The 18,722-nt window shown below is 39.9% G+C and overlaps 1 protein-coding gene across 6 annotated transcripts in view; it reads right to left on the bottom strand.

The window, feature by feature from the left end:
* Window positions 1-18,722, bottom strand: part of SOS2 (SOS Ras/Rho guanine nucleotide exchange factor 2) — an 86,070-nt gene that overhangs the window by 58,531 nt on the left and 8,817 nt on the right. For 5 of the 6 annotated variants that reach the window (XM_006773754.2, XM_015570486.1, XM_015570487.1 and 2 more), the window contains exons 1-4: window positions 9,615-9,762; window positions 6,335-6,466; window positions 4,924-5,088; window positions 538-741 (exon numbers count right to left, since the gene is read on the bottom strand). In XM_006773754.2, the coding sequence (XP_006773817.1) occupies window positions 538-741; window positions 4,924-5,088; window positions 6,335-6,466; window positions 9,615-9,647 (534 nt within the window). In that variant the 5' untranslated portion in view covers window positions 9,648-9,762. Of the gene's footprint in view, window positions 1-537; window positions 742-4,923; window positions 5,089-6,334; window positions 6,467-9,614; window positions 9,763-18,722 lie in introns of those variants that run through there. The other variant, XM_015570489.1, reaches the window with a different exon arrangement.

Genomic DNA, 18,722 nt, shown 5'->3' on the forward strand with positions numbered 1-18,722 from the left:
TCGGGCGGGCAGGGGAGGGCAGTTAGGGGCAATCAGGCCGGCAGGGGAGGGCAGTTAGAAGGAATCAGGCTGGCAGGGGAGGGCAGTTAGGGGCAATCAGGTGAGTAGGGGAGGGCAGTTAGAGGATATTGGGCTGGCAGGGGAGCAGTTAGGAGGTGATCATGCTGGCTGGGGAGAAGTTAGGGGCATCAGGCCAGCAGGCAGAGGCGGTTAGGGGCGATAAGGCAGGCAGGCAGGTGAGCAGTTAGGAGCCAGCTGTCCTGGATTGAGAGAGGGATGTCTGACCGGCAGTCCAACATCCTCCAAGGGTTCCTGGATTGGAGAGGGTGCAGGCCGGGCTGAGAAACACCCCCTCCCCATGCATGAATTTTGTACACCAGGCCTCTAGTTAGTATAATATTTTACATATTTTAAAAACCCAGAAGTACTACATGAAAGAATGTTTGTTTTACATACTCCTAAAGTTACTATTTATGATTTTAAGCTGCTATCTGACCTTTAGGGTAGACAGAATTTCAAACCGAAAAAGTTACTTACAGAAGGTTTAAACAGCTTTTTGTCAGAAAGAAAGGCTTCTCGAAACACTTTTATGATCATATTTAGTTCCCGCAGATACTGTCTTTCTTCTGCAATTTCAGTTCTGACAAGGTCATAGTAGTTTAATTCACCTGAAGAACTAGGTTCATCTTCACAGAGGGAAACCAAACCTATGTCATCCTGATCAAACATGTCCATCAAAACCTGAGAAATAAATCAATAGTGCATAACTTATTTTCCTTACTTTTATAAAACCATCTCAAAGTACTTGCAATTAAAACATTATACTAAACAATGAGAGCTGTCTATATTACAGGCCAATATATGAAAAAATTCCAAATAAGAGAAATATGAAAAGTTGAAGGGAGAAAATAAATATTTCTGGAAATAAGATAAATCTAATAGTAAAATATGTGTGTGTGTGTGCGCAAAGAACAACTCAGTCAAAATCCTAGTTCAACTACTCATTCACCTGTGATTACAGATGATTATTCTTTTAAAGGTAGATTCCTTATCCTATATAACAAAAGCATAATATGCAAATTAACCGAATAGTGGAACAATCGGTGTGTGTGGGGGAGCCTGCGAGCAGGTAGCTCCAGGCCAGTCAAGGTGCATGCCAGTGGGTAGCGGGAGGGGAGGATGATGGGGAGGCGGCAGCAGCGACCAGCAGCGGGGTGATGGGGGCCGGCACCATCCCGATTGCCCACCCAGTTGCCTCCCACAGAGGGAGGCCACCGGCGATGGTGAGGCGATTCAGGGTGGGGCTGGCCTCTCGCTGTCCCCAAATCAGCTCTCTGGGGATGTCTCCTGCAGAGGGAGGCCACCTGCAACTGGTGTGGGGTAATTCAGGGTGAGGACGGCCGCTTGCCATCCCCAGATTGGCCCATCGAGGTTGCCTCCCACAGAGGGAGGCCAGACTGCAGCTTAGGCCTGCTCCCTATGGAAGCTGAATATCCCCTGAGGGCTCCCAGACTGTGAGAGGACACAGGCCGGGCTGAGGGACACCCCACCTCCCGACTGCACAAATTTTCATGCACTGGACCTCTAGTATATAAAATGAAACTGATGAGAGAATTCAATGAGGTAATGTATATAAAATGCATACTATTATGTCTAGCAAATAGCAGACATTCAAAATAATAGTTCCTTGCCCTGCTGTAAGGATGGTTATATGCACTTAGATGTGTTCAAAGGAGAAAAAAAATAAAATGATACTATAGTAGAGGCACATGATAGATGAAAAGTGTGATGCTTTTCTGAAGGATAACATTAACAACTACTATTAAATTCATTTGTTAAAACCAAGCACCCCACAGAAGCGTAAGTTGTTATAGCAACAATTTCCCCTTTCGGAAAATAGTAAAAATTGCTACATAAGTCAACCAAGAGGCAAGAACTGGTTGTAAATTAGAAGCAGTAAGAAAAAGGTGACCATACTTTTCACAATTAAAAATAGTTAATAGCCTGGCCATAGTGGCTCAGTGGTTGAGCGTCGACCTATGAACCAGGAGGTCACCTTTTGATTCCCTGTCAGGGCATATGTCTGGGTTGTGGGCTCGATCCCCAGTGTGGGGCGTGCAGGAGGCAGCCAATCAATGATTCTCTTTCATCATTGGTGTTTCTATCTCTCTCTCCCTCTCTCGTCCTCTCTGAAATCAATAAAAACATATTTTAAAAAATCTCTTACCTCCCTTCCAATTATCACATTTATTTAAAAAATATATTTTTTATTGATTTCAGAGAAGAAGGGAAACGGATGGAGGGAGGGAGGAAAAGAGATATAGAGATAGAGAGAGAGAGATAAAGAGAGAGAATATCATTGATTGGCTGCCTCCTGCACGCCCCACACTGGGGATCGAGCCCACAACCTGGCATGTGCCCTTGACTGGAATTGAACCCAGAACCCTTCAGTCTGCCGGCTGATGCTCTATACCCTGAGCCAAACCAGCTAGGGCTATAAAAATATATATTTTAAAAATAGTTAATAAAGAAAAATTGGACCTACTTAATTATATATTCTGAAAACTACTTTCTTAAGAGTTCAGGGGGAAAAAAGGCATAATCGCAAAAAGGAAACTCCAAAACATAAAACAACTTCAAAGAGATGAGAGAAAATTCTGACAACATGCTATGAGATAATCATTCATTCATTCTTAAACTTCTGATTGACTAATCACCAACCACTGTGCTAGATATTGGTAAAATATAGCAATGAACAAAATAAACTCTGCCCTCCTGATCTTGTTGACTCTAACTCAGAAATATTTCTTAAATGTGGTCAGTTGCATCTGCTATACTTTCTCCTATGTGAACTCATCTTCTTAGATGATTACCAATGACTATGTAGATGATGATTCCTAAATGTTTATCTCTAGCTTCAGCATCTCTCTGGACTCTAGATAAGTGTTATGTAAGACTTGCTAGTTATCTCCCTTTCTGACCAAACCTATATAGGTGTACTCCACCTCAGCATCACTAATAGCAACATTATGTACTTGATCATCATAACTAGAAAACTTGTCATTACCTTAGATTTACCACTTCTCCAACTTCTATATTAAATCTGTTCCCAAATCCTGTTAACTGTAATTCAGAAACATTTCTTAAATCTGGTCAGTTCCTTGTATTCTCCTCAGTCTAGAATGTCTTCTCTGACCTTCCTTACAACTATCACATTTATTTATCTGACAAATACATAGCCATTTTAATCACTTAGCTCGAATATAATTTTCTCTGTATAGCTTTTCCTACTCTCCCTGGTTCCCCTTTCAAAATCTTTTCCACTGGCTTCAGTCCTCTAGTAGCAATCTTCTTTCTTTCCTACGTAAACTCCTATATTGAAATTTCTAAGAGACCAGAACAATGACACTCAAATAGCAATAAGCTCATCTAGCATCCAGATCTTGGTTTTTAAATACCATAGGCCACAAAACAGAACCAGGATATTTTAGGAAACAACCAATTCCAGGCTTGAGCAGTAGGTAAAGAACAAGTTGAACCTAGAACATCTTATGTCAAAAGAAAGTGTTCAAAGATGATAGGGACAAAGAAGCCAACTTGAAGGAGCCCCACTGGCCAAATCTGGGACAATTTAATGAAGTAGTGGATTAGGGCCCATTTAGTAAAATAAGAATCTATGAGTCCACATTAAAATAAATAAATGAATAAATTTAAACTGTGCTTATGCTTTTGTTTATAGGACACTAAACTATGTTGGAAACTTACTCTTAAGTGGTACAGGGAACAGGCAAATTTTACTAAAAGTGTGAGATAAAAACAAGTTTTAAAAAGCCATTGAATCATAATTTTCAAAGTAAAAATAGAAATAAGAAAGATTTTCTACTATGAAATTTAAGTAAAAAATCATTTTTGAGACTATGGTATAGTATAGTGGCTCTCAATCATAATTGCTTATCAGAATCACTTGGGATACTTTCAAAAAATTTGAAAATACTGAGGCTTGGAGGCCCAACCCAGGCTCAGTAAATTAGAATCTTTGCAGGTGAGATGCATTAGTATTCTTTAAAAGCTTTCTGGTAATTTTGATGTACAAAGTAGAGAACCACCAGCATATGCCAGGTCCTGGGAGTCACTCACCCTTAGAGGTCTAGTTTAGGTAGCCTCTTTGTCAAGTGTTCCTGGTCTCCCTTATACCTTTAACTTATTCATTTAATATCTTTAATTACATTGTGCTGCAATTATTTGTTTATAATATTTTTATTTCCCATTAAAATAAATTCCTTTTAACATAGTTTGCTGACTTTTTCAGTGCTGTATCTTCAATTCTCATAACAGTGACTGGTCCATGACAGGTACTCAAAAATATTGACTTAAAGGGTAAGAAAAAAAGAAGGACAAGTAGAAAGGGGAAGAAAAGGAGGAGAGAGAAAAAATAGACTCAATTTCTTTCCTCAGTAGCTTACAGCCAGGAAGGAAGAAGTAAAACAAATTATCAAAAGGAAGTAAGTTTCGCATTGCAAAATCTTTTTCTCTCTACCTGTGCCCCACTAAACTATTCTATGAAAACAAATTATGTTTTTCAAAATTACTTATGCTGAATACTCTGTACACTATTTGTTCCTAAAAATATAAAACTCAAAAAAACAACTGTAAAACTCACACTACCTTTCTTAAACTAGTTTGAGGTTCTGCATGCTTTTTTCCTATAGATAAAAGATTCTTGTTGGGGGAAAAAGAGATTCCTATCTTGCCACATGATGAAAAATCCTAAAATATCCTGGTTAGTCTGTAAAGGCAGCATTTTTCTGCCTTCCAAAACCAGGAGTTATAAAAATTACTAATATAATAATAATAAAGTGGGAGGTAGAAGTAATATATAGCCTCTATTATTCAAGTTTAATTTAAATTCCTTCTAACACTTACCTTATCTGCACACATTGACACTTTAATGTCCTGCTGAGATATTTCATAATGTCGAATATTAAAAACATAATTACCAGCCAATTTCAAAATATCAGCTGAGATATACTCTAGTACAGCCACAATATATAAGGACACATGGTAGTCCACTTTGTACCCTAAAACTTCCTGTGGAAAAAAATAAAACAATTTAATTCTAAAAAATGACACTATCAAGTACTAATCAGACAGTTAAAAATTTCACTTAACATTATCACTTATAAAGGATTCTCTATAAACCCAAAGTCTAAACTTACAGATACCATAAGATATAAAATGGATTATTGGTCCCAGTACCAGGGGCTTTTTAAAGAAAGAGACATCTAAAAAATCCGAAACCGGTTTGGCTCAGTGGATAGAGCGTCGGCCTGTGGACTGAGGGGTCCCGGGTTCGATTCCGGTCAAGGGCACGTACCTGGGCCGTGGGCACATCCCCGGTGGGAGATGTGCAGAAGGCAGCTGATCGATGTTTCTCTCTCATCGATGTTTCTAACTCTCTATCTCTCTCCCTTCCTCTCTGTAAAAAATCAATAAAATATATTTTAAAAAAAAAAGAAAAAAGAAAGAGACATCTGCCCTGGCCAGTTTGGCTCAGTGTAAGAGCGTTGGCCTGCGCACCAAAGGGTCTCAGGTTCAATTCCTGGTCAAGGGCACCAAAAAAAAAAAAAAAAAAGAGAGAAAGAGAGACACCTAATCTAACAAATTTGTCTTTAGTATCAAACTAAAAGAGACCGTTCATTTTAATATAGAAATCTTCGTTTGGACTTCACTGAAAACTTCTTAATACATTACCCAAAACCTATTTGACAAGTATCTGCTATCTTCAAGGACCTTGCTTTAACCAATATTCCCAAATTACAATGGTTTCTATATATATATATAGAAAGAGAGGGTCTTAGAATTGTTACCAAGGGGTATTCAAATCCATGTATACCAAGTATTTCCTCTAGATTAAATAATATTCCCTAGTCTACTTTCCAATGTATATAAAAATATCTGTGATAAATACAGATTAATTTAAAAACAGTTTTGAACTCACAGTTTTGGCATTATGCATCTTCTGAAGAAAAGGTTGAAAATAAGTCAGGGGTAGTAGTCATCAGAAGATGCCACAAAGATGCATTATTGCTTATCACTAACTTTTAATATTATTTGAAACAATTTGATTTTTATCAAAGTATATTTATTTTTATTTTGTACACATATTAAGAAATATATACGTATGTGTAAGTACAAATACACATGCAAGTGCACATATACAATAACATAGACCTTGCTATTTAAATACTGTATGTGTGTGTATATATGTACATAGCAATGCTACATAAGTATTTTTATTATGAAGAACTTCCCCAATGTTTAATTTTTTTATTACCTTCAGTGAAGGATGGATTTTGTCCACAGGCAGTAAGAGGGGATTTCTTCGTTTTCGTTTCTCTATGGCAGATTGTGCATCAGCAATAGCCCATTTATCAATTGGATGAGGAAAGGTCTTTTGAACTCGTTCCTATTTAGATGACAACAGTACTATTATTAACAGAAGTGCTCATAAGTAGAAAATTCATACAACTTTATTACCATTCTTAATGGAAGTAACAATGTTTTGATTCTTGTAATAAGTAAAAATATATATTTTTAAATCAACAGAACTATTAAGATTCTTCCAAATAATCCCCATGGGTAAATAAAAAGGTGAAATTTAAATAGAAAGCTTTAAGTGTAAGCATAATTAAAATGGAACTGAAAAAAAAGAAAAAGTAATAATATTAGGAGACATTGAAGCTAACATAAAATACTCTATCAGTGATTGTACAGTAAGGTTTCCTAGCAAAAATTAACTCATTATTAATAATTATTATGCACTCACTCTCCTTTTGCTAATCTTAGACCTTCAGATATAGAGAAGAATTTTAAAAAGAAGAGAGATCATGTACCTCTTGGAAGATCAAGACGGTGGCGGAAGTTAGAGAATGATTTAAGGAAATGCATCTCTTAGCAAAAAAAAAATCCAAGCCCTTTAGGTTACTATTATGGTTCATCTAACCTTAATGTGAACCAGTGATTGGTATGAATAATGAGAAGTAATGATAACTGAATCAATTTAGCAGAATTTCTAATTTTTTAAATTATATTAAGCTTTTAGCATATTTAGCTATTGAAAAGTATGCTTTTATTATATTTATTTAATGAGCAATTCTTACAGCAGAGATTAGGGAAACAAATGCTTTAATGCAAGAGTCCCTGAAACTCTTAATCGCGCGATAACTCCAAAGAAAGATTTTCCTTCATATTGGGAGCTGCTGCCTTATTATTGAAACAACTAGAGGCCCAGTGCACGAATTTGTGCACAGGTGGGGTCCCTCAGCCTGGCCAGTGATCAGGGCCGATTGGGGCTGATCGGGGCCAACCAGCAGAGGGAGAGACCATGGGAGATTGGCAGGCCGCGGGAGGTTGGCTGTGGGAGTGCATTGACCACCAGGGGGCAGCTCCTGAGTTGACTGTCTGCCCCCTGGTGGTGAGTGCATCATGATAGCAACTGGTTGATGGGTCATTTGGTTGACCAGTCATAACGGTCACTTAGGCTTTTATATAGATATATAGATATATAGATATTCAAAGGAAAGGGGATATAAACAGTATAGTGCAAAAGACAGACTCATAGATAGAGGGCAGGCTGGCAGCTGTCAGGGAGGAAGTGCTGACTGCAGGGGTGGAGATACTGAGCAAAAAAGGAAAAAAGAGAAAAAACTCATGGACCATGGACAACAGTGGTGATTGCCAGGGGGGAAAAGGGGGATTGGAGGGGGTGAGGAGGGTACAGGGGAATAGTGATGGATGGAGCCTTCCTTATTTTAATCCTCACCCAAGGATATGTTTATTGATTCTAGAGCAGCAGTTCTCAACCTGTGGGTTGTTCGACCCCCACAGGGGGTCACCTAAGACCATTGGAAAACTCATAATTACATATTGTTTACAATAGCAAAATTACAGTTATGAACTAGCAACGAAAATAATTTTATGGTTGGGGGTCACCACAACATGAGGAACTGTATTAAAGGGTCGAGGCATTAGGAAGTTTTGAGAACCACTGCTCTAGAGAGAAGAAGGCAGGGAGAGCAGAGCAGAGCAGAGTGACATCGACTGGCTGCCTCTTACACATACTCAACCTGGGATTCTCACTAGCAGCCTAGTCATGTGCCCTGGCTGGGAATCAAGCACTCGACGTTTTGGTGTACAGGATGATGCTCCAACCAACTGAGCCACACCAGCCAGGGAAATATTCCTTTCATATAATGACAATATTTATATGCAGTAAAATGTACAGATCTGAAGTGTACAATTCAAAGAATTTTGAAAAATGCTTCCTAATCAAGATACACAACATTTCTATCATCTCAATCTCCACCCCTCAAAGGCAGCCACCCATGATCCTGATTTCTATCAACATTCATTTTAGCTGTTTCTGAACTTGATCTAAATGGTATCATTATAATATATATTCTCTGATATATTATATTGTATTCTCTGGTATATAATGGTATAACATGTCTGTGAATTGTAGCTATGTTACTGCATATATCAATAGTTCGTTCTATTATTTTATTACTGAGTAGTATTCCATTTTATAAATCTGCCACAATTTGTTTACCTATTTTCTTGTTGACAGAAATTTGAATTGTTTCCAAATTTTGGCTATTATGAATAAAACCGTTTGGACATTCATGTGTAAGTCTTTTTGTAAACATATATTTTCATTTATCTAGGGTTAAATACCTAGGAGTAAACTTGCTGGGTCATAGGCGCTCTCTCTCTCTCTCTCTCTCTCTCTCTCTCTCTATATATATATATATACACATTTAACTTTATAAGCAATTGCCAACAATTTTCCAAAGTGGTGATACAGTTTTTCACTCCCACCAATGTAAACAGTTCTCTTTGCTCTACATCTCATCAACACTTGATGTTATCAGTCTTTAAGTTATCCCTTTCAGTGGGTGTGAAATGGTACCTCATTGTGGTTTTCATTTCTATTTCCTTGATGGCTTGTGAGCTTGAGTACCTTTTCATATGTTTAGTGGCCATTAGTAGATCTTCTTTTATGAAATATCTGTTCAAGACTTTTGCCCATTTGGAGTAAAAGTAAGGTGTCATTTTATTTGTAGAAGTTCTTAACATATTCTGGATACAAGTTCTTTGCAAGGAATACATACTCCAAAACATTTTCTCCTAGTCTGTGACACTTTTTTATCCTCATTAATTTTATTCTTTAATACTCACTGTATTTGAGTCCTTTGTAAAAAATACTTGCTTAACCTCAGGTTATGAAGATATTCTCCTGCAGTTTCTTCTAGAAACTTTATTGTTTCAGCTTTTATGTTTAAGATCATGATCCATCATGAATTAAATTTTGTGTGAAATTAAGTTTCAAGGTTTTTTTGCCCCTTAAATGAATACAGTTGTTTAGCACTTTTTTTTGGCGGAAAATTTTTCCTTTCCCCATTGAATTGCCTTGATATATTTGCCAAAAATGAACTGACCATCTAACCCACATAATGGCATTAGTTTCCACAATTTAGAATAAAATATATTTGGATTCAAAAATTTATTTGTACAGTGGCTCAGTAAGTTTTTTAAATAACAAAATAGTTTTTTACCTCCACATCTTGAACAGTCCTTGGTTGGGCCATGCATAATTTATTAAGCAGCTGAAAAATCAGCTCTTCAATATAATAGAGAGATTCTTCATTAGCTGAGAGATTGGGATGCACTTGCTCCTGAACCTTTAAAAACAAAGTTCTCAGTTAATATACAGGCAAAAGAATATTTATTGAATAAAAGTCAGAGTCTTATCTACAATAATAAAAGGGTAATATGCTAATTAAACCAAACATCCTTCCAGGTGTCATTCTGGACGCCCTTCCAGACAAAGCCAGTGCCGGAGTGAAGCCCAGGTCCTGGGTGCCTGGCGGCAGCAGCCAGAGAAAAGCAGCCTGGGTCTTGCATGCCTGCCAGCAGTGGCTGGAGCGAAGCCAGGTCCTGGGTGTTGGAGGGAAGCCGGTGCCGGCAGCCGGAGGAAGGAAGGCCTACTCTTGCATGAATTTTTGTGCATCGGGCCTCTAGTATATAATAACACGCTAGTATAGTTACTCATATACAGACATGAAACACATACACACAAATATCTTTATTTGTTGATCTCTGTAAACTTTTCTTAATCCACAGATCAGTGGTTCTTAAACTTTTTGAGATCCTATGACAATCTATTGACCCTTCTCCTCCTTACCACCAAAAAATTATATACACATAAAATATTCTACATAATTTCAGAGGAATCACAGATATCCTGAAGTTAACTAATATATCTACTAAAAGTCCCTGAATACTAGGTCAGAAATCCCAGCAACAGAGGTCTCTCTAAATAACCATAATATTTTACAAATTATAGAGCTGCTCTAAGATGTTAGTCCACTTTCTTTTACACTCCTTCCTTAATGTCGCCAGGTAGTTGGGCTGAGCCTTTTTTGTTGTTACATTTTTTTTGTGTGTCCTCTAATAATTTTTTATTTTTCAATTGACATATAGTATTATATTAGTTTTAGGTATATAATCCTGTAATTAGACATTTATATAACTCACTAGAGGTCCGTTGGCCTGGCCCACAGGGATCGGGCCAAAACCAGCTCTCCAACATCCCCCAAGGAGTTCCAGATTGCAAGAGGGCACGGGCCAAGCTGAGGGACTCCTAGACGAGGGATCCGTGCACTGGGCCTCTAATATGCATATAAGATCTTTGGTTAATCTCTTCCTCCCCTCTTCCCTTCCTTCATCCCACTGAGATTCATGAGTCTGTTCCATGTTTCCATGTCTGTGGTTTCAGCTCCTGCGTTGAGTGTCTGCTCCCTGGTGGTCATTGCGCGTCATTGCTATCGGCTGGTCAGCTGGTTGGCTGGTCGCTTAGGCTTTTAAATATATAAAGTGATCACCCTGATAAACCTAGTACTCATCTAACAACATACATAGTCATTACAATATTAGTGACTATATTCCCTATGCTATATTTTATATCCCAACTATTCTGTAACTACCAATTTGTACTTCTTAATCCCTTCACCTTTTTCTCCCATCCCCCCAACCAACCTCCCATCTGGCAGCTGTCAAAATGTGCTCTGTATCTATGAGTCTGTTTCTATAAATTGCTAAAGAGATCTCAAAAGCAGCTTTTTCTTGAAAAACTTACTAACATAGTAGATATAGCAGCATCATAAAGACTATTTTTTTTAAAATATATATTATTGATTTCAGAGTTTGCTCTTTAGATTCCACAAATAAATGAAGTCATATGGCATGTCTTTCTCTGTCTGACTTATTTCACTCAGCCACTGATTTAGGGCCATCCATGTTGCAGATGGCAAGATTTCATTCATTTTTTTTTTTTATGGCCGAGTCATATTTCATTGTATAGATGAACCACTTCTTTACCCATTCATCTATTGAGGGACATTTAGATTGCTTCCAAATCTTGGCTATCCTATATAATAAATTGCTAAAGAGATCTCAAAAGCAGCTTTTTCTTGAAAAACTTACTAACATAGTAGATATAGCAGCATCATAAAGACTATTTTTTTTAAAATATATATTATTGATTTCAGAGAGGAAGGGAGAGGGAGAGAGAGATGGGAACATCAATGATAAGAGAGAATCACTGATCAGCCGCTTCTTGCACGCCACACCCTGGGGATCTAGCCCACTACCAGGGCATGTGTCCTGACCGGGAATCCACCGTGACCTCCTGCTTGCAACCTGGACATGTGCCCTGACCGGGAATCGAACCATAACCTTCTGGTTCATAGGTCAACACACTCAAGCACTGAGCCATGCTGGCCAGGCTCCTAAAGACTTTTCATACTACTTTGGTCAAATAAATTGCTGTGCAAAATCCTACTGTAAAACAAAAGTCCTTATTTGTCATCTTTCCCTTTTGTCTTCCTATACACCAGTGGTTCTCAACCTTCCTAATGCCGCGACCCTTTAATACAGTTCCTCATGTTGTGGTGACCCCCAACCATGAGATTAGTGTCGTTGCTACTTCATAACTGTAATTCTGCTACTGTTATGAATCGTAATGTAAATATCTGATATGCAGGATGTATTTTCATTGTTATAAATTGAACATAATTAAAGCATAGTGATTAATCACAAAAACAATATGTAATTATATATGTGTTTTCCGATGGTCTTAGGCGACCCCTGTGAAAGGGTCGTTCGACCCCCAAAGCTGTCGCGACCCACAGGCTGAGAACTGCTGCTATACACCATCTCTCACAAACTGGGTAGAATGTTATTCCCTCTTCTGTTGCTCTTCTTTGTTAAAGGATACAAGGGCAAATTGTCCCCTTGACTGGGAGTTCGACCAGGGAGTGGGACTGGCCGGCCAACTGCCCGTGGCCTCTCCCCCCGGCCGGCCCCACCCCTAATCGGCCTCACCCCACCCCGAATTTTGTGCACTGGGCCTCTAGTTCTCCCAATAAAGTTGTTAAAATAATAAAATATATAATCTAAGATAAGCAGTCTTCTGATCAAGGTATATAATCAAGAAGTGAAACCACACCCATCAGTGTGGCTTTGTGGTTGAGCATCCACCCATGCACCAAGAGGTCACAGATTAGATTCCCAGTGAGAGTACATGCCCAGGTTTCATACTCGATCCCCAGCAGGGGGCTGTAGGAGGCAGCCAATCAATCTTTTATCAGTGTTTCTATTTCTCTCTCCCTCTCCCTTCCTCTCTACATCAATTTTTTGAAGTGGGGAAAAAAAAATAAAAGAATTGAAACCACAGTTGTATGCTATAAACTCACTAAGGTCAGGAACCATTTCTTTGTTTTTGGTTTCTTCATATTTCCCCACTTTTTTATTACTAACACACAGGTAACCTAGTATCTACCATGCCATGGTAAAGAAAGCACTCAGTAAATACTTTGCTAAATAAATACATTTACAGTAGCAAACAGATTCCTTGGCATGACTGAAAACTAGAGACTGGGGAAAATTAAGTACTCCATAATATTTGTTTTTATTTCACTAGATATGTATCTGGAGATTTAATTATCTCATAAAACATTATAAATGAGGAGATTCCCACTCTATGTTCCCCCATTCCCACTATTAATATTGACTTCTCACTTTCTTTATTTTTTTAAATATATTTTATTGCTTTTTTACAGAGAAGAAGGGAGAGGGACAGAGAGTTAGAAACATCGATGAGAGAGAAACATCGATCAGCTGCCTCCTGCACACCCACTACTGGGGATGTGCCCGCAACCAAGGTACATGCCCTTGATCAGAATCGAACGTGGGACCCTTCAGTCCACAGGCCGACGCTCTATCCACTGAGCCAAACCGGTCAGGGCTCACTTCTCACTTTCATTCAGTGCTCTTACTTATGTACTTTCTTGACAGGTTTTCAATGTAATTTTATTTAAAACTAGTGGCCCGGTGCATGATATTTGTGCAGACTGAAAGGGAATTAATTAGAGGAATGTAATTTGGACTCACTATCTAATATCAGTAATATGTGAGTGTGAGGCAGTCTGTATTTCTGAAATTCAATGACATGAATTTTAGCTATTACTCTGCCAAATAAATAGAATTTACAGATATCATTTAAAAGAGCATTCAGCTTAATATTAAAAACTCTGGCTACCAAGTCAGGTCTGTTTTCAACTTTTTGCCAGCATTGTGAATTGTTTGCAGTATCTGCCCATTTGGGGTTGCATGTCATGGTTATGAATAAATCGGGCTTGGCATCATCTGAGTTTTAATGCAATATCCGTTCCCCAGCCTTTTTCACCATGTGGAAAAAAAAATAGGTATGTCATTGCATCTAATGTAGGAAACAGGATACTGATTGGTTTCATTTTAGTGGCATTCGGATTACTGGGATCTGGTTTACAATGAATAAGCAGGTCCCTTTCTAAAGGAGGTTCTCCATCTTCGTTTCTGAATATTATGGCAACTTCGGTTACACAGGGAGAATTGTATCTACCCGGGTCACTGCTACGATCGTATTTAATCGCCATTGTTACTTCTGTGGGAGCAATACCTCTTGCTGCTGCTTCAGATTGGGCTTCCTTTTCTACCTCATGTAGCATCTTGTACGATTTTGTTAATTCATTTATTTCGTGTATGAGGTTGTTGATGTTGATCATGAGTCTTTCTGTGCAGCCTTGGTTTTCTGACATTGCTAATCTTTTACTTGTACCTTTGGCTGCACCCAAAATACAGAGTTGAGCAAACTTCCAAGAAACACCATCTGAAGGATGTAAAGTTCCAGTACGGTAATAAACTTGTCTGTGTATTCTAAAACAGTATGGCCCATATCCTAACGGTGATGCAATATTTGCATCCATGGAAGCAAAAGCAAAAGAACTATTTATGGAACAAATATTTTCCATTAATTTTTTACTGTCAGAATCTTCATTTGTCATTATCTTTTTAAATATGCCTTGTAATCTGGAAAATGTATATCATTTGGACAGACTTTCCCTTTGCTACAACATCGAGTAAATTTCTCATCGGATGGTTTTTCATCAGAGAAATTTAGTGATAGGCAAAATTCACATTGAACAGTCATTCCACCACAACTATGTTCGAGGACTGCATTGTCATATACTCCATTTTCGCTGAGAAGGCAGTCCCTACCAGTATTGGTAGTACTTGTTGATGGCTGTTCTCTAGACATATTCTGTCGTCACCACCGCCTTCTTTCAATTCAAAGGCACGTTGGTCTTTAGACATTTTCTGTCGATAACGCCTGGCATCAGAGTAACGTTTTTCCAGTAGCTGGTGTTCAGATACATTGTGTCGCAGGGGTTGCCTTTTTTCAAGATCAGACCCACACTGCTCTGCAGACATTTTCTGTGAATAATGCTGGCATCTTTCGGCTGCAGAGCTACGTTGTATCAACAGTTGTTCTTTAGACATAGTCCCATCTCTCTACTGTCATGGTCTGAGACGCAGGTGAATGAGAGTCCTGGCTATCAGGCTGCTGAGAGGTGTCTGACCAATGGCTGGTTCTGGCTGATTCTGTGGGGGTGGGACTTCCTCCTCCCTGCTGTCAGTTTCCACAGCTGTGATGAGGAAGCTGGGGTGACAGAGGGAGCCACGCCCTCCAAGCCGCCCTCTCTCTTGCTCTGCTCTCTGTCTAGCGGTTTCCTGCTCTGCCAAGTCCTCCAAACCTCCTGCTCTCCGCCCGCTCTCCTGCTCTGCTCTCCGCCAGCAAGGTCCCAGGAGCTCACCGGTGTGACTAGGCGTGGCCGACCTCACCTCCTACAGCCGGCAAAGGTGCCAGAAGACCGCAGGCATGGCTTGGCACGGCAGGCCTCACCTCCCGGGGCCGGCAATGGTCCCAGAAGCCCGCTGCCACCGTCGCCTCCTGGGGCGCTTGACACCTGCATATGCAAATTAAGCCACCATCTTTGTCAGGTTAATTTGCACACTCACTCTGATTGGCTGGTGAGCGTAGCGGAGGGATGGTTAATTTACATGTTTCTCTTTTATTATATAGGATGAGGTAAGTTACAGGACAGGAAAATCATTCTATTTAGGTTAATATCAGGTAATGGCTTACCATAAAATAATCAAAACATGTAAAAGAGACTATTAGCTGAAGCTAAAATTTTTGTCATTAAAATTTTCCTTGATTGGAATGAAACAGCATGTGATCTGTAAGTACCTTCCCATACAGGCAGGCCATTAGCCTGTAAGCCAAGAAGTACAGACTAGATCAGGGGTGGGCAAACTTTTTGACTCGAGGGCCACAATGGGTTCTTAAACTGGACCGGAGGGCCGGAACAAAAGCATGGATGGAGTGTTTATGTGAACTAATATAAATTCAAAGTAAACATCATTACATAAAAGGGTACGGTCTCTTTTTTTTTTAGTTTTATTCATTTCAAACGGGCCGGATCCGGCCTGCAGGCCGTAGTTTGCCCACAGCTGGACTAGATCAATGGTGCCCAACTTGTTCCAGTGGTAGAGAACTTGGAAGTCACAGTGCTCTTAGCAGAACATGAAATATTAAGATACTAGTAGCCCTGCACATGAATCCATGCACCAGTAGCTCACCAGGAGCTCGCTGCCGCCCTCCAGTAGCTCTCCACCCGCTGCCCCGGCCTTCTGTAGCTCCCCCCGCCCTCCCATCATAGTTTGCTGCTCTGCCCCCTCCTGTAGCTCTCCGCCACCCACTTGTAGCTCGCTGCCCCACCCTCCTGCTGATCTGTGATCCAGTCATTACGCAGTTGGTCGTTACACTTCACGGCATAACGACGATTTACATATTACATCTTTATTATATAGGACTTGTATTTCATCAAACTATAAGCAAGGATAATGTTAGTATAAATGACTATAATATTTTAAACTATAGGCCCATGTATGTAAGAGAAAACAAAAAGCACCATAAGCTGTTTTCCTTGTAAGGCCCACAGTTTTAAGAAAAGCTTATGAGAAAAAAAAAATTTAAAAATAAAATTGGATTTTTTTCCTATGAACTGGGAAAAGATCACAATTACTAAGTATGTTTTCTAATATACTTTTATTGATTTTGAAGAGGAAGGGAGCGGAAACATCAATGATGAGAATCATTGATCAGCTGCCTCCTGCATGCCCCCTACTGGGGATGGAGCCAGAAACCCAGGCACATGCCCTGACGGGGAATCAATCCATGATCTCCTGGTTCATAGGTCGACGATCAACCACTGAACACTGGCTGGGCACTAGGTATGTTTTATTCAGCTAAAGTTTAAGACTCCTTGGGCACATTACCAAACTATCGTGTGTACTCTTTCTTAAAGAAGATCTGCCTGACAAGGTGCCTGCACGCAAAAAGTAATGCAGGTTCTCCTTTCCCACCACTCCTTCACAAATGCCCTCCTCCCACTTTACTGAAAAAAATGGAGGCCCTAGCCAGGTAGCTCAGTTGGTTAGAACATCGTCCTCATACACCAAGCTTGTAGGTTTGATCCCTGGTCAGGGCACACACAAGAATCAACCAATGCATGAATGAGTGGAACAACAAATTGATGTTTTTTTCTCTCTTTCCTTTCATCTCTCTCTCTCAAAGTTAATAAAAATTTTAAAAATAAAATAAAAGAAAGGCAGATCTTTTACTTATCCTGAATTCACTATTTTGGGTTACCCTTTGGTGCAATAAAACAAAGAAGTTCTAGGACACTAAACAAAGAGACATTATGAAAATTTTTCATTTAAGTACCTTGCTTCTTCCATCCCCTAGCCCAGAGATTTTTAAACAGTGTGCCACAAAATTTTTTTAAAACATGCAATACCTGACTAATTTTCCCTTAGATTGTCAAATAAAAAAATGACAATAGCCAACACAACAATAACTGTCAAGTGTGAATGAATAAAAATTATACCTTTTTTTGTTTGTCAGATAGGCAACAAATGTATTTTTTGGTGTCCTGCAGAATTTTAATAACTAATTTATGTGTCCAGAGATGATAAAGGTTGAAAATCGCTGGGCTAGCTTATTATCAAAATATGCATTCTACAGATGAGGAAAGCTCATGAAAACCAAAAAAAGAAAGCATCTTTTTTTAAAAAAAAATTGTTATTGATTTCAGAGAGGGAGGGAGAGGGAGAAACAGAAACATTAATGATGACAGAGAATCACTGACTGGCTGCCTCCTGCACACCCCATACTGGGGATCAAGCCTAAAACCCAGGCACATGCCCTGACTGGGAATCAAACCATGACCTCCTGGTAACTGGTTGAAGTTCAACCCCTGAGCCATGCCAGCCAGGTAAGAAGTATCTTTAAGAAATACTAAAGGCAACATTATCTTATTTCATTCAGGAGGAAAAATTCAAAGCAAGTTTTCATACCTTATCTCTCTATCTTACAATTAGAATTCAGAAGTGAGATGGTTGGTATGTGACATATTAATACATTCATTTGAACTAAAAAATTAGACCATACTTTGTCTGAAAGGAGATAAATGTAATTAGGCTGGTTGGCTTGAGAATTAAAACTGACCTTGACAACTAGGTCATGTGGTAGATATCTTCCATAAAATGAATGAGTATGGTAAACAGAATTCAAAGGTGGCTTCCAAGATTCCACCCCAGGTATACATACATCTGCCCCTATGAGTGAGGGCAGCACCTGTGAATATAATAGAACTAGAGGCCCGGTGCACAAACATTTGTGCACTCGGGGGGGGAGGGGGGTTCCTCAGCCTGACCTGTGCCCTCTTGCAGTCTGGGACCCCTTGGGATATAACGACCTGATGGCTTAGGCCTGCTCCCGGGTGGCAGAGGGCAGGCCCAATCCCTAGGTGCAGCCCCTGGTCGGGCTCAGAGCAGGGCCGATTGGGGACTTGGGGCACGGCCCTAAGTCATGCACAGAGCAGAGCCGATTGGGAGGTTGTTATGCCACCCTCAGTCACGCTCAGGGTAGGACCAATTGGGGGGTTGGGGCACCACCCCCTGTCACACTCAAGGCAGGGTCGATGGGGAGGTTGCAGCGCCACCCCCTGTCACGCACAGAGCAGGGCCAATCAGGGGGTTGAGGAGCTCCCCCCGTCACGCACAGAGCAGGGCCCATCAGGGGAGTTGGGGCTCTGTACCCTGTCATGCACAGAGCAGGGCCAATCAGGGGGTTGGGGGGCGCTGCCCCCTGTCACGCACAGAGCAGGGCCCATCAGGGGGGTTGGGGCTCCGTACCCTGTCATGCACAGAGCAGG

Source organism: Myotis davidii, unplaced genomic scaffold (assembly GCF_000327345.1).
Source record: "Myotis davidii unplaced genomic scaffold, ASM32734v1 scaffold847, whole genome shotgun sequence".
NCBI lineage: Eukaryota > Metazoa > Chordata > Mammalia > Chiroptera > Vespertilionidae > Myotis > Myotis davidii.